The sequence below is a fragment of the Pan paniscus genome, chromosome 22, assembly GCF_029289425.2.
Source record: "Pan paniscus chromosome 22, NHGRI_mPanPan1-v2.0_pri, whole genome shotgun sequence".
NCBI classification, from domain to species: domain Eukaryota; kingdom Metazoa; phylum Chordata; class Mammalia; order Primates; family Hominidae; genus Pan; species Pan paniscus.
Window position 1 is genome coordinate 27,272,960 of NC_073271.2, and position 17,113 is coordinate 27,290,072.

General features: G+C 41.4%; 1 protein-coding gene across 3 annotated transcripts in view; it reads right to left on the minus strand.

Annotated features, from left to right (window-relative positions):
* TIAM1 (TIAM Rac1 associated GEF 1) overlaps positions 1-17,113 on the minus strand; it is a 441,710-nt gene that overhangs the window by 39,293 nt on the left and 385,304 nt on the right. For 2 of the 3 annotated variants that reach the window (XM_063601293.1, XM_003813220.4), the window contains one exon: positions 7,294-7,397. In XM_063601293.1, the coding sequence (XP_063457363.1) occupies positions 7,294-7,397 (104 nt within the window). Of the gene's footprint in view, positions 1-2,783; positions 3,277-7,293; positions 7,398-17,113 lie in introns of those variants that run through there. The other variant, XM_024926974.5, reaches the window with a different exon arrangement.

Consider the following 17,113-nt stretch of genomic DNA (forward strand, 5'->3'; position numbering starts at 1 on the left):
TCATCCCATGTGCGCGTTTTTGGGATGTGAGAGCAAACCCGAGTACCCAGAGAAAACCCACGAAGACCTGGATTTAACATGCAAATTCCACGCAGACAGTGGTCCTGGCTAGAAATCAATTTTTTTCACATAAACGGTATGATGAAATGACGTTGAACAAAACGTTAATCTGAGGAACTGCCACAGAGGCAGAGCACACCTTTTATCATTTAGGCAAACTGTGTGAAATCGGTGATTCACGAAAGGCAAACATGGGGATCTGACACATATCAAAGGCAGGAAATTCCAAAAGACAAAGGAACCTAACACATTCCTTTGTGCTTCCAATTCACACCTCACTACCTCTGGGTTTTCATTCCATCTGTTCTACCATAAATACTTTGAGAATTCCATTTTTAAGAGTGTGAACAGGGTTTCTGACTTGGTCTATGTAAGTTTACCACGCCTGAGGTTTGGCATCCTTAGTTTGAAGTAGGCCTGTGGGGTGAGCTCAGGTTAGTAGGATGCAGGCTAGGGCTTCAGTGCTCTAAATTCAGCTGTCTCCTACCCCAACCTCACCCTCAGACAGCCAGAGATAAGTTCTGGCTTATATTAGGAAACACCTTTAGCATCTCAGGGGACAGCTAAAATTCCCTTGGGTCCTCTTTGGACATTTCACAGCCTTAAGTATCCCTTCCTTATTAGGTATGACCTAAGCCTAGGATAGACTTAGCTGAGTGGTCTCTCAAGTTGAGCAAGGGGCAAAGCAGTTTCCCCACTGGCAACCCTATTCAATGAATCAAGGCACCAACCCTCAGCTGTAGCACAAGGAACTGAGTCCAGATGGATGTAATCTCTTTACTGTCAACTGCACGTTATTTGAATAAAGAATAAAAAGGTACCATATGCGTCATTACAAGTTATAATGCACATACATGTTGTTAAGCGGTGTTATATACAAGCCTCTTAAAATTTGCTTGGAAACAAATTAAAAGGATGTCATCAAGTTTGAAAATTCTGTTTTATTAAAATAACACCCCCTAAAATTTTTTTGGAAGGAATTATGAAATGCAGGTTTTCTTTAGAAATACCTCTAAGCTAGAGATTTTTCCATACTGTGGGGCTCAGCTTTTAAATCCCCCTCCCTCTTTACTGTGGCCAAACTTCTTCACATCAAAATCCATCAGGCCCTTCTCCACGCAGCTTAGCCATGATGTGGAATGCAGGAGGAGTTGGGTTCAAGGCTTTGCCCCGCTCCACCACTGAGTGTTACAGATGGCATCCTAGTCATTCCCACACCAAGCGCTGTAGCCACAAGTGCCAAGAAAGGTCGCCTCAATGGGAGCTTCTCAACATGCTCCCAAAAGCCAAGTATCCTGGATGTGGGACAAGCAGCTTAGGACTCCAGCAAGGGGAAGGCAGACCAGGTTTCTCCAGTGGGGAAAGTAAAAACCTCTCCCCTACTTGAGGACTGTAATCAGTCACCCTGGAAACCAAAAAAGTACTTACAGGCATTTTGAGAGTTTAAAACTGTTAAAGGGTAGCAGAGCTTTTCCACTGTCAGGACTAAGAATTATCCAACCAACATACAGACAAGGAGAGGACAATGGCAAGAGGAAATGGGCCACTTTACTGAGACCAGCGTGATGCTCAATGTTTATAATGCTGCTTTCCTCCTGTGGAAGATGAAAAGAAAGTACAAAAAGAGGGGGTAGACTTTTAAGTACACACTATCAACTCAAGCCACCCAGCTGTTTAAGCTCTTCCTGTTATGCAACCACCAAAGGCAATTTCTAACTCTAGATGAGTTCACAGTTCTAAAACTGTTCTTTGAGTCTGACCGATTTAACACATCCCACAGATTTAAAAGGGGCCAGAGTGGCCTAAAATCTTATAGCTTTTACTTAAGCTTTTTTTGGGGACAATGCGCTCCATAATTTCAGAGACACTATGTACAATGGTAATCCCTACAGTTCTCGATCACCTTTTCAGTTTCCTCTTGAACAAACTTCAAAGAAGAAATATCCAAGAAGGAAGAAGGCTTATTTGAGCAAATCAGGTGTACGCACTGTAGAAGTTTAAGTTTGATTAAATGACACAACATCTAATAGTCGACAGACTGAGCTATTAATAATAAACTATTAAAAGGTTGAATCTGATTTTGCTAAATTATTTCTTGCCATTACCCCACTACACTTCCTCATTGGGGAGTGAATATTTACTGTAGGAATAGACCTGTTCAAATAGGTCAGTTGCTGTCGAACCAGTAACACGTCCCCTGAGCCAACCCTTCTATATCTATCTCCTTCTCAAGGAAGCAGAAATAAAGTCAAAAACACCTCAAGCCTTATAAAAGGAAACAAGTTGAACATCCTATTTCCAGACCTCCCTGCCGATCACTCGGACAGCCCGTTCTGAGGGGGGATGGGAGAGTCTCACCATGCACATAACACAAAACACAATCGAAATCTCAATAACCAAAACAAAGGCAAAAAATGCAACTGACCATTAATTAAACAAAAAAATGCAGATTACATCTTTCTGCCATTTAAGTATAAAAGAGTAGAAAAATGTAAAGATGCTAGGCAAATTCAACTCCATACCAACTCCGAACCTCCCCACGTCCCCCACCAAAAGCCACAATACAGACTTTATGAACAAGGGTATCCAGAGGGTAAAAGGACAGAATACGGGGAAATGGGAAAGGTGTAATCACTGTCATTCGGATTGAAAAACAACTGAGCTAGAAAGTCATAACATAATCAAACCTAGCAAGATAGGATTCAAACAGCAAAGGCGCTCACCAGATGAAGTGTTCGATACATAGAGTCACCGGACTTGTCATTGTTTTCAATCCTGGGCTTGCGCTTTATTTTCCACAGTGCAGACATCATCAGGAATGTATTCTCATGGTAATTAATTCTACCACCTGACGTGTTCAGCACGGAGACAGAAGTTTCTTAAAATATTCCCAGAGCACCAAACGCCTCCTAGCTCTGATGAGAGCATCCTCTCATATGGACGTCCCATGCTGGTTTTCCCATGAAAATCTACGGCCACGTCTCAACGCAGCAAGGACAGCGACGGTGAGACCCCGGAGCTGCACTCGCTTCCCACCAGTGCCCTCTGGGAAGCTGTCAAAGGCTAAACTGTGGACCAGAACTCAGGCTTTGATTTCACCTGGCTAAACAACAAAAGTTCCAGAAAGGGAGAGCTGAAACTGGCAAGAAAACAAAGCACAAAATGCCTCCCCGGGATGTAAGCGTCTCTGCCCTGCAGCCTGAGATCAGCTGATTGGCCAGCATCCTGCACTGCTCAGGAATATTAAACCTGCCTGGCTCCGACAACTTTCAAGGCATTCCATACTGAGTCAAGAGCAGGCAACTAAGAAAAGTTGCGTGTGTGTGTGTGTGTGTGTGTGTGTGTGTGTGTGTGTAACAGTTGATAATTTCACATTTTTCCACTCATGCTTTGTTATAAAAGCAGACATTTCTGAGACAAAAACAATATGGATGAGAAAGAAAAAGTCATTCCTAATGGAAATGTCCTGAAAATTTTTCTAATACATTTGCTAAATGGAAAACACAATCACAGCTGCCAGGAGGCCTGGAATGCATGACACATGACCGCACTGCCCTGAAGCTAATTAGCATTCATCTCCAGAAACAAGAGTTTTCAATGAGAAGCAGAGAAAAAAGTAGCCAGTGATGATGAGGCTTTTTGAGGTTGTCACCCACAGTCACAGGAGAGAGGAGGCGGCTCAGAAAGAGAAAGGCTGCTAGACTGTCCCTGCAGTGAGACGTTCCCCTGCCCCTCCCCAGCGGCTGTGACATTCCAGTACCACCACGCTCAACAACAAGCATACAATTATTTACTTGCTCAACTCTAAAAGGCCACACATAGCAAAAACTGCTATTCAGTACAAGGGCAAAACATACAGAACTCCAACATGCTTTTTCTTTATGCTGACCGATATTATGTAAAACAGTCCATTTAGAAAGAAACCAAGAATATTACACAAAATCAACAGCTCTAACATATTCAGCTGGAATAAAAAGTGATTATTTGTTTCTGTTTATTTAGTTATTTACACATTTACATCTCTACACTCAGCCTCGTGCATTCAGACAAGGCTAAATCATGCTTCCGAGTTTAGACAGCTAACGATTGAAAAATTAATTTTCAGCTTATTCTCAAGAAAAGCTTCACACTTATATAGGAGACACATAAAAAAATATTTAGCCTTGATCAAGAAACTTCAGGTGTTTTCTTGCTCTTACTTTAAATCATAAAAAGAGACACACAGAAACATTAAGCATTAGGAAAAAATTTAAGTGGTTTATGGCTGTATATATAAATGGCCTACAGCACCACTAATAAATTAATTCCTTCTTTTTATGAAGCCCAGTATTTAAAACCAGATGTTAACAATCTGGACACAAGGTAGTTTTAACATAGCCACTAACAAGGCAAGACCTGGAGCCAAACCAGGTTTGCATCCCGGTTTTGTCATCACAGAGCTGTGTGACCTTCAGCAAGTCGCTTAACCTCTCTGTTCCAGTGCCCTCATCTATAAAATAGGGCAAATAATAGTATCTCTCTCAAGAGTGTTGTGAGGCTAAGATGAGCTAATATGGAACAGTGCCTAATATATACAAGACCTTAAATAAGTATTACTTCTCATTTACTATTAATAACACACAGTAGAACCCAGCCACCAAGAACTGCTCATTTAAGCTTTTTGCGTTCAAATACCCTAAGTGAGAAATTTAATTGACCAAAGGTTATTTTAGCTAACTAATTTGAGTTGCGTGACAAAATTTCAAATAGAGAAGATGAAGTCTGAATCAAAGCAAAACCAGGTAGTATTTTGGACACAGAATTACACAGTGCTCCCCACATCCAACCTAGCAGAATGAAATACGAACTTATGGTTTGAATGCAGTCTACTGCATGATCTTTAAAAATATTCAAATCATCACCCAAACTTCTTAATTTTTTTTTTTTTTTTTGAGATGGAGTCCCACTCTGTCTCCCAGGCTGGAGTGCAGTGGCGAGATCTTGACTCACTGCAACCTGTCTCCCAGGTTCAAGCAATTCTCCTGCCTCAGCCTCCCGAGCAGCTTGTCAATAATTTTGAGAAAATTCTGTCCCTTTTTAGAAAGCCCACTAAGAATTTCTACAAGAAAATCTTCGAACAGCACCATCTATTTCTATATTTGACCCTTCATGTTCCAGATAAGTTCAAGAGCCTTGTTCTCTGGAAAAAGAACCACGGAGTCAGAGCGACACATGGGACCAGTCAGCAAAGCCCTGGAGCCTCTTCCGTCCTCTCCACTGCCAGAACCTCATATTATACAGGACTCTGTTTATGACCTCATGACTCACTATATTTAACACGGAAACGATCTCTCTCAAAATCCACAAGGAGATGAGAACACTGACCTATCACAGTAAAGTAAAAATGACCTAATCATTTTGGATCCAATACTTTTTAAGTGTTCAGAAATAAATGTTTTAGATACAGGAAAAATAGCTATTTGCCTAAATCCAGTTAGAAATTGAAAATTAATATTTTTAGTTCTTATAATACTGTAACTTAATAGATACCCTTCAAATTGTCTTACATCAGTATAGAAATATCTGTTTCTCCTGAGGACAACTGACTGACCCCACAAAAGTAAGTGGGTAAAAGAAATGTAAGGGTCACCTAAATAAAAAGGAACTTTAAGCAGTTGGTTTTTTTAATTTGCCTTAAAAGGAAACGTGCATTTCCAATGATCTGCTTTTTAATTAACAACCAACAACATAATGCCTTTCAGTCTATAAATATTAATGTTGCTTTCAAATATTAAATTTTATATTGTGCCCAACTTAAAAAGACACTGAGAATGAAGATCCTACAGTCAGGAAAGAGAAACAAATATGGATAAAAGATACTGAAGTATCAAATATGTGCACACAAGAAAGTCCTACAGAATATACACATACAGGGGGAATCAAAACAGGAAATGTCCAAACGTAGGTTTTCAAAATAATAGTTCATGTTTGAAAAGCATTTTTCCATTATCAATGTGCTTTCTCATAGTTATATTATTTGACCCACCCAAAAATCCAATCTCCAAGCAAAGGTAAGAATCACCCTGATTTTGCAGATGAGAAAACAAAAGTATACAGTTATGTGATTTGCTTAGGTTAAGTGACTAGTAAGTGTCAAGCAAAAAAATGAGAGATCGTAGAGAAATATAAATATCTCAACAGCATTATAGAAAAAGATGAATAAGTATGGAAACAAAATCACATGCAATTGCTTTTTTTAGGGGGGCAGTGTCATTTGGATTCAGGTAACACAGAGGTTTTAAGTTGGGTTGCGTTTTGAAGACTGCGGTAAAAGAGGCTACTGACCCATGGAACTCTTTATGAAGTGGAATAGAAGCATGATAAATTATGGGCAACAGGCCGGGTGCAGTGGCTCACGCCTGTAATCCCAGCACTTTGGGAGGCCAAGGCGGGTGGATCACGAGGTCAGGAGATCGAGACCATCCTGGCTAACACGGTGAAACCCCATCTCTACTAAAAATACAAAAAATTAGCAGGGTGTGGTGGCGGGCACCTGTAGTCCTAGCTACTCGGGAGGCTGAGGCAGAAGAATGGCGTGAACCCGGGAGGCAGAGCTTGCAGTGAGCCGAGATCACGCCACTGCCCTCTAGCCTGGGCGACAGAGCGAGACTCCGTCTCAAAAAAAAAAAAAAAAAAAAAATTATGGGCAACAATTTCAGTGTCTTGCACCAAAAAGTCAGGAGAACTTTCTTACTATGTTCAACTAAGGGAAAGTGTATTTGGATTAATTTTAAAATATGGTTTCTTTCCCTTTAACATAAAAGTTGCTCACTTTTAACAAGAGCTGAATGCAGGTAATTCAAAAGGAGTTCATTACAGAAACCCTAAGTAGCAAGAAAGCATAGCTGACTCAATCCCACATACTTTGGATGCTGTTTCATCCTACACAAATGAAGATGTAATAGGGAAATGGAATAAAATTATGGCATTAACTGGGAGCTCCAGCAGTGGCAGAAATTTAAGAAAAGGGATTTTATTTCATTACAAGTGATTTCTCCCTTATATTCTCACATACAGGTTTGTTACCAAGGCTATAATTTGGATTTCATTTCCTGCTATTCAGCAACATCTCAGAAGCAAAAACACTTCGTCCATGGAGAGGCCTGGTAACCACATACAGCTGTGTAGGTGACATTGTCAGCTGTGATTCTTCAGTGGTTCAAAGCATGGGATGCGAAAATGAAAATCTCTCACCTTGCTGCTGTGATCAGTCTCATCTGAGGATTCCAAGTCTGGCCCCTCGGTCTCCTCTGGAGCGGTCTCAGCACTGCTGCCCTGCTCGCTGCAGAGGCTGTGCCCTGTCAGATGAAATCAGAAGAAAATGTGGGTCAACATGGACAGTAATTGCTAAAAGCCACCCCTGTGTGAGGGGGACAAGGAATCTCGCTCATGACATGTACATATACTGTAAGACCCTCCAAGTACAAGCTCCATCACCTGGGCTCAATCAAATTAAAACGATAGTTGTTACTGTTACTACTAGTATTATTACTTTATATTTTTCATAATAAATAATAATTGTTGTGGATTGAATGTCTTTGTCTCCCCCCATACAAATTCTTATGTTGAAGACCTACCCCTCAATGTAATAGTAGTTAGAAGAGGGATGTTTGGGAAGTAATTAAGTTTAGATGAGGTCATGAGGGTGGGGTCCCCATGGATGAGATTAGTGTCATAAGAAGAGATAGAAACCAGAGTTCGTTTTCTCTCTACCATGTAAGGACACAGTAAGAAGGCAGCCGTCTGTAAGCCAGGAAAAGAGCCCTCACCAGGAAACTGAATTGGTTAGTACCCAGATGATGGGGCTTCCCAGGCTCTAAAACCATAAGAAATAAATGAGTGTTGTTTAAGCCACTCAGTTTATGGTATTTTGTTACAACAGCCTAAGTTAAGACAATAATAATTTATAATAAAAGAATATATATATTATATACTAAAAAATTAACTGATTTTGTTGATTTTACAATTAGCAAATTGATTAATTAATTCATTAATTACTAAAATAATTAAATAAGCCATACTGAGAACAGTACAACAAAAAAAATGACTGTCCCATATCCATTACCTGAAAAATCCTGCAACGTCTGTTTTTGCCAAGTCTGGCAAACTATAAACATCTTATAATACCTGTTCTTCCCATGATATTCTGTGCAAAAGTGCAAGCAACTTTCTTCCTTTGCTATTTACTGAGTGCCCACCACAGTGGTTCTCTATAGTGGTCTTCTGCATTGAGAAGAGAATATGAGGATCACTTTCCTCTGGGGTGCTTCTCAAACTGACAGAGCATCTGGATCCCCAGGGGAACATGTTAAATGCAGATTCTCATTCAACAGGCATGGGGTTGGGCCTAAGATTGTGTGTTCCTTACTAGCTCCGAATAATACTAATCAAAACTGCAGGTCCATGGACCACACTTGGAATAGAAAGACTCTAGAACATTAAAAACCTTCTCTAATTGAATCTGAGAAGACAGTGGATTAAGTATCACTGTCCTAAAATATGAGGCACTGGATCACGGACTAGAGCACTATCAATATAACCAGACAAGAGAGAAGGAAAGAGAAGAAATGGGAGCAGAAGGAGCCTCTGATGCTTTAGATGAAAGATTCCGTCTGCAAAGTGGCTACCTTGCTCCAATGACACCATTACAGCCGTAAGCTGCCTGGCAACACTTTCTATTCAGGTCCAAGCTGGCCAGGAAAGTTAGGGAGGAAGTGGACCCCTGAGCAAACTTGGCACCAATGCTGCCTCCTACCATCCCTTTCTTCTCTGGAATGAAGCACCAACTAAGTGAGTGTACCCTGAATGGCTTAGAGGTTTCTGTGTGTTTCCCCACCTTTTGGCTCTGGCTCTTGGATGTTCTTGTGTTATTTTTCAGTATTCGATCACTCATTACTTGCTCTTAAGGTGGTAGTGGTCAAAGAAGGAAGCTCAGTTAACTTGGCAGATATCATCTATGCCAACTGCCATTGCCAAAGCAAAAGCGCTTGAATATTTTGCACATGGGCAATGACCTAGGTACAGGTATTGATCCCTGATGTGGAACAGCTGACAAGCTCATCTGGGAACACAATGGCAACAGCACTCAGTGCTCTGATCACAGGAACCACAGCATCCTCAGTGGGACGTCCAGAGCAGCCAGGAGGCACGACTGACAGGGGCCCCCTTCACATTGTGGTCTGCAGAATCACAACCTCCTGGAGTTGAACAACCCATACACTGTGCAGAGAAATGCTGTAACCCTGCCCATCCCATCGCTCACAATGCCTAGGATAGCTGATGCTCATAAAATAGTGGGAAAGCAAATAAAAGGATTTCCTTTTTTTTTTTTTTTTTTTTTGAGATGGAGTTTCACTCTTGTCACTCAGGCTGGAGTGCAGTGGTGCAATCTCAGCTCACTTCAACCTCTGAGTCCTGGGTTCATGTGATTCTCCTACCTCAGCCTCCCCAGTAGCTGGGATTACAGGCGTGCACCACCACATCTGGCTAACTTTTGTATTTTTAGTAGAGTCAGGGTTTCACCATGTTGGCGAGGCTGGTTTTGAACTCCTGAATCCGCCCACCTCAGCCTCCCAAAGTGCTGGGATTACAGGCATGAGCCACAGTGCCCGGCTGGATTTTCATTTTTAATAATACTGGTGAGAGCCAGGTTTCCTGAAGAGCAAACAAATAAATCTACAAAACACTTAGAAATGCTAAATAAAGTAAAACAAATGTCCTTTTTAAACAAAGCTGAGCTCCGAAAACTCTCCAAAGCCCAAATGAAGAAGACAAAGTTGATAAAGGAAGTGGGGTAGTGTCCATGCTATGGCAGCCTAAGTATATCCATCAATCCCCAAGCCCTAAAACAGCATTTCCCACAGGGTGTGAGAACCTGTTGGTGTTAGCAGGGGGACAATTCTTTTGGGACAGAATTGTGCACTTGGTAGGTACACTTGGCACTAGGCTCCCTGGCTCCTGAGCACCTTGATTGCCAATGTGACAATCAAAAATGTACCCACACATTTCCCAACAGCAGCACCACCCAGTTTGAGACCCACTCCCTGGAGCCTTCGGTTTTAACCGTAAGCCCATGATACATGATACAGAAAACAGGGCTTGGGTCAGTACAACTTCAGGAGTTAGAAGTGAATCTCCCACATTCATATGGTTCCCCTGAGGGGCTACACCCCTCAGTCTAAAAAGACATAGACTAAAAGAAAAAAGTGCTCACTGGCAAAAGAAAAAGAGATGGAAAAAGAAATTCTGCCTATACTTTGGGGTAGGAGGGTGGAAAAGGAATACAGCAGGTTTCTTCCCTGAGATTCTTTTTTTTTTTTTTTTTTTTGGAGACGTAGTTTCACTCTGTCGACCAGGCTGGAGTGCAGTGGTGTGATCTCAGTTCACTGCAACCTCCGCCCCATGGGTTCAAGTGATTCTCCTGCCTCAGCCTCCTGAGTAGCTGGGATTACAGATGCCTGTCACCACGCTGGCTAATTTCTGTATTTTTAGTAGAAATGGGGTTTTGCCATGTTTGCCAGGCTGGTCTTGAACTCTTGACCTCAGGCGATCTGCCCACCTTGGCCCCCCAAAGTGCTGGGATTACAGGCATGAGCCACCAGGCCCGGCCTGTTCCCTGAGATTCTTTTTCTTTTTCTTTTTGAGACGGAGTCTCACTCTGTGGCCCAGGCTGGAGTGCAGTGGCGCAATCTCGGCTCACTGCCAGCTCTACCTCCCGGGTTCACACCATTCTCCTGCCTCAGTCTCCTGAGTAGCTGGTACTACAGGCGCCTGCCACCACGCCCTGCTAATTTTTTGTATTTTTAGTAGAGACAGGGTTTCACCATGTTAGCCAGGATGGTCTCGATCTCCTAACCTCGTGATCCACCTGTCTTGGCCTCCCAAAGTGCTAGGATTACAGGTGTAAGCCACTGTGCCGGACCCCCTGACATTCTAATCATAGGACTGACTTCATGTGTTTGTATTCCAAGGCATCTGGTAGGAGCAAAAACAAATCTACTCTGGAAGAATTCACTCTTAATGATGATATCATATAATACCCAGAGATAGAGCTTGGTCAAAGAAGAACCCATAATCCCATATTATAAAACACAAGAGGCAACACATCACTATGAGCAAGAGGCAACAGACACAATAACTGACAAAATCAGACCCCCAAGGAATGATACCGCAATGATCAGATGTAGAATGTCAAATAAGTATGCTTAAAATATTTTTTTAAAAGAAGAAAGGGGGCTGAACACGGTGGCTCATGCCTGTAATCCCAGCACTTTTGGGAGGCTGAGGCAGGTGGATCATCTGAGGTCAGGAGTTCAAGACCAGTCTGGCCAACATGGTGAAATGCCATCTCTACTAAAAATACAAAAATTAGCCGGGGGTGGTGGCACATGCCTGTAATCCCAGCTACTTGGGAGGCTGAGGCAGGAGAATCACTTGAACCTGGAAGGCAGAGGTTGTAGTGAGCCAAGATCGCACCACTGCACTTCAGCCTGGCAGACTGAGACTCCGTCTCAAAAAAAAAAAATAATAATAATAATAATACTAAAACAGAAGAAGAAAGAGATAATTTCAAAAAACACCAAGTAAATTAATAGAATTTTTAGAAATAGAAATTATAACCAATGAAATGAACACTCGATAGATGAGATGTAAATTGACGAAATGAGAGAAGACTGGAAAATCTATCCGAAGACACTGACTTACTAGAGCTCCTAAAGAAACCTTCAAATGTTAAAACTATCAATATGGAATTGCATTTTCAGCTAAAATATCATCCACGAAGGAGACTTTAAGACTTTTGAGAAACAAAGAATGAGAAAGTTTATCATGAACAGAATCTCACTGAAAAAGTTCGCTAAAGGATGTACTTTTAGGTGGGGAAAGAAAGAAAAAGATCTGGTATACAAGAGAAAATGATAAACAGCTGATACACACACAGGTAAGTCTTAGTATATATGACAACCCCCCCAACTCCCCAAAAAAGGTACTTGGGGGCAAAAAAAAAAAATACAAACTGTAACTAAAACAATGGTGGAAGTGATTATATTTAAAGCCATTTCATAATTTTATGCAAGAGGGAACTAGAAACACTAACTTTGGTTTCTGTTAATAATCATCTTAAAATTTTAAGATCAAACACTAAAAGAACAGAAATAGATTATACAGGTTGAAAGGAGAAAGCAGAATTTATAAATGCAACCTAGAAGAGGACAGGAAAGGAAAAGAAAAACAAGCAAGACAAATTCAGCAAAACAAGATAATAGAAACAAAAATACATAGATATTCTAAATAAATGTAAAACAGGCTAAACGTAATACTAAAACTTCATGTTTAGATTACAGAAAAAAACAGTGCAAAACAAAGCCCCAGCTGCATGCTATATGGAAGCAATAGACTTAAACACAAAAGACACACAAGATTAAAAGGCTGGAAAACTATATTAGGCAAACATAAAGAAAGCCTCAAAAATGTCAGACAAAATCGATTAGTCAGGATACAGAAGATGTAAAAATCAGTAATTATACAGCTTGATCCATGAATGCATTTCAAACCTATTCCCAAGAAATTGGTGAATATACATTTTCCATAAGAATTAGCAATTTATGCAAATAGGCCACATATTAGGCCACAGTGTAAGTTTCAAGCAATACCAAAGAATCTGTATGGATGCAGACCACACTGGCAACATTTTTCTTGGAACTAAATATTTTATGAAAGAAAAAAAGGCCAATAACACCCAAGACAGTTTTAAAAAAGAAAAACAAGATTAGGGTACTTTACCTACCAGATCTCAAAACATATTATAAAATTACAGTAATCTAAAGCAGTGCACAACAGGCTAACAGAACAGAGAGCTCAGAAACAGAGCCTCCATCCTATGCAGATGTTCCTCAACCTATGATGGGGTTATGTCCCAATAAACCCATCATAAAGTCAAAAAATCATTAAGTCAAATCATCATAAATTGGGGACCATCTGGCCAGGTATGGTGGCTCACACCTGTAATCCCAGCACTTTGGGAGGCAGAGGCAGGCGGATCATGAGGTCAGGAGTTCGAGACCAGCCTGACCAACATGGTGAAACCCCATCTCTACTAAAAATACAAAAATTAGCCATGCATGGTGGCACGCACCTATAATCCCAGCTACTCAGGAGGCTGAGGCAGGAGAATCGCTTGAACCCAAGAGGCGGAGGTTGCCGTGAGCCGAGATTGTGCCACTGCACTCCAGCCTGGGTGACAGAGTGAGACTCCATCTCAAAAAAAAAAAAAAAAAAAAAAAAAATTGGGGGCCATCTGTATATGGAAATGTGAAATACAGCAGTTGTGCCATTGCAGACCAGTGAGAAAGGAATAGAATATTTGATAAATGATGCTAGGATGGTAGATTACCCACGTGAAGAAACATAACATTGGAACCTAACTCACACCATTCACAAAAATCAGTACCAGAGATATAAATCAGTGTATGAATAGCCCAAACTGTAAATCTTTTAAAAGAAAATACAGAAGACAGCGTTTATTACTTCAGGGGAAAGAGAGATTTCTTAAACAAGATATAAAGAGTACAAACCGTATAAGATTGAAAATTCAGATTTTGCTGAAATTAAACACTTTTGTTTGTAAAAAGGCACCATAAATACAAGAAGATATGTCACAGACTGATAAAAGTTATCTTCAATACATATAACTAACAAAATGTTAACATCTAAAATATAAAAGAACTCTTACAAATCAATAATTGGTGGCGTATCTGATTCTAAAGCATATATTTTTTTATCCCCACATGTCATGTTTTCTACCCTTAACTGAAGGTAAAAATCAATAAAATGAATTAAAATGGGCAATGCAGTTTGCAGCAGATCGTTTGCAAAGATGACAGTGATTATTTCTTTCATCTCTTTAAGCACAGACTTTTATGTCTATTTCGCCACTCCATGAATTTGGGCTGGTGTTGTGATTTGCTTTGATAATATGTTAATTGTGATCCAAGGCCTCAAGTGACTTTGCAGTCTCTGGTCTTGCCCTGCTGGGAACTCTGAGCCCACCATACAAAGAAATCTCAAGGTAACCTCCCATGAGAGACCCCAAGGAGAGGAGGCCCAGCTGTTTAGTCACCATACGTGGGAGTGAGTAAGGCCATCTTAAACCCTCCAGCCCGTCAGGTCACTGGATCACAGAGCCACATGAGTGACTCCAGGGAAGGTTAGCAGAACAACCAACCAGCTGAGCCTGGCCCAAACTGCTGAGCCACAGAACAGTGAGCAAGTAAAACAGTTGTTTCAGAGTGGTTTGTTACGTGGTAGTAGATAACCAATAAGTGGTGAGGGGGAATTTCATGATACCAGAAAGCCAGAAAGCAGGAGGTGACAGTGGTACGCTTCAAGGAAGCTGAGGAGAGACACCAGCATGGCAGGAAGAGGGAATTCAAGTGGGAAAGGGCATTGTTCTCACTCCCATACTTGAGGGCCTTCTCTAAACACTCCCAGCTTAAGAAGTGTAGACAACAACATGATCAAGTTTGTTTGTTTTTTTTTAATCCCATACAAACAGAGTTTTGCAGTTTCCTACTCTAGCCTCCCCTGTGCTACTCAAAATAGTAGTAGGTGAGCGGCTTTCCCCTAATGATACAAATAGGAGGAATTATCCTCTTTGTTCTGGACATTCCTGTCCCCACCTACTTACCAGGAAACAAAGCACGACAGCTCTGCTACCAATCAGAGAGAGAAGAAAGCTGAAGATAAGGCTCAGTTGTGGCCGGAGAAGCAGGCAGAGCCAGCAGGATGCCCATCCACATCCCAGTACTGAGCACACTGCCAGGCATGCAGCAGGGGCCCGGGGAGAGGAAGAGGGCTCGGTCTAGAGAGACAAAGTCTCAGGGAATGAAGAAGCCCAGAGCAGGACTGTGGACTCTCTCAGACAGGGATCATAGGCCAAGTCAAAAGCCGCTATAGAGCCCGGGGCAGTGGTTCACAACTGTAATCCCAAACTCTTGAGAGGTTAGAGCAGGAGATCACTCGAGTCCAGGAGTTCAAGGCTGCAGTGAACCATGATTGTGACACTGCACTCTAGCATGGGTGACAGAGTGAAACCCCAATTCTATTTGAAAGAAAGAAAAAAAAACTGCGGTAACGCTGTAAATAGAATTGATTGTTGTGAACAGGTAAAATCAATGCTTTGCCTTTTAAGTTACCTACAGTAATATTTTTGTGACTGCGAAAACGTTTGCAGTCAGTACCTCTGACGCACCATCAACAGGACAGACAACGAGGAGATTTGGGGAAGTACAAACATATTAGTGCAGTTCACATTGAGATTTACCTTTCATTTCCCAGATTACACACATCTACTTTGGTTTCCTTCAAGTCCATGTGGGACTTAAGCTTAAGGAGGAAGAAAAAAAATTCTGGCCTCGTGAGATGTCTTAACAATGTGCTCTAAGCAGACCCTCCAATTCAAACATTGACAAAGAGAAACAATTACAACACTAAACTTTTAAAAGGTCTTTTTAATGCCTGAGTTTAAATCCCTGATGGAAAAAAAACGATTGGGGGTGGGGGCAAAAGAAAGCTTAGACACTGTCAATAAAGATATTTAGCTGGAACTCAACTGATAGGATATAATTTTATTTTGTGTTTCAGTCATTTTACTGTTATAAGATTTTAAGAATTCCATATAAATACCCATAATAACATCAGCATAAACACTCACCCCTCCAACAAAGCTAAAAAACAAAGCAAGAAAGAAAGAGCGAGCGAGAGAGAGAGAGAGAGAGAGAGAGAAAGAAAATAAAAGAAAGAAAGAAAGGAATGTTACAATTTGAACTTGGTAGACAAATAATAACTTCTTTTTAATCAAATGTCACAAAATCTCAGTTTTTGTTTCCTATAAAGAGAAATTTAAAATTCCATTAAAACTGTAGATTTAAAATAGTAACTTTTTAGTCAAATGTCACAAAATCTCAGTCTTTGTTTCCTATAGAGAGAAATTAAAAAATCCATAAAAACTTACTAATCCTGTTAGCTTGTTGTGAAAGTCAAATATACATTAATAATCTTTAAAAATATCAAAATAGAGCATCTCAGTCTCCGAAACATGTTTTTTTCACACACAGGATTTGACGGTGTCATCAATCAAATCTCACTGGAAGTTACCCCGCCCCCGGCCATAGCAGGGCCCACGCAGGCAGGCCATGTGCTGTGTGACAAGAAGCACAGCAGGCCAACAGTTTACGAGGCGCGCGTGTCTCCAAATGTTATCGACAAACAAACAGAGGACCATGTGCTGCCGGGTATCTGTGAGACTTCAGAGAATCTGAAGCCCTGGACCATATTTGTTTGTGGGAAGAGAAATCTGTGCAGTTCCTCTTCCTTTGCCGCCCCTCCCTGCCGCCTGACTGTCCTCGGTTTTCAGAATCGAGCTCCAGGCCATCTCCATGGAACATCAGACCAAAATAGAACCTCACACTTCACGGGTACTGCACAGAGGCACGTCCTGCCCATGCAGACCAAGCGGCTGTCCGTGCTCAGCACTTGGCAATTCCTCACTCTGAAACAAGGTGCCTTCGACTTTCACAGCTATCACAGAGGCCTTTCCTGTTCAACAAACGCTGCTTAATCTACTTCCTGCAGGAGGGACACTGGTCTGGACTGCAGAGCACAAGCTTCCACTTGGCATCAGACAGACACGCCTGAGGTTTATCAAAGGGTCTGACTCTGCAACTCCAGCGCTGGCCCTAATTGCCTTTAACATGCCATGGGCCTGCTGTTAGCCACACGCACTTGGCTTTCTCCAATACAGCAGCAGGAATAACCACTTTTTGAACAAGAAGCAGCTCTTGGAACGCTGGAACTTTTATTGTTTTTAAAATTGTTACCTTTTTTTTCTTTTTCTTTTTTTGAGAGAGAGTTTCGCTCTTGTTGTCCAGGCTAGAGTGCAGTGGTGCGATCCCGGCTCACTGCAACCTCCACCTCCCGGGTTCAAGCAATTCTCCTGCCTCAGCCTCCTGAGTAGCTA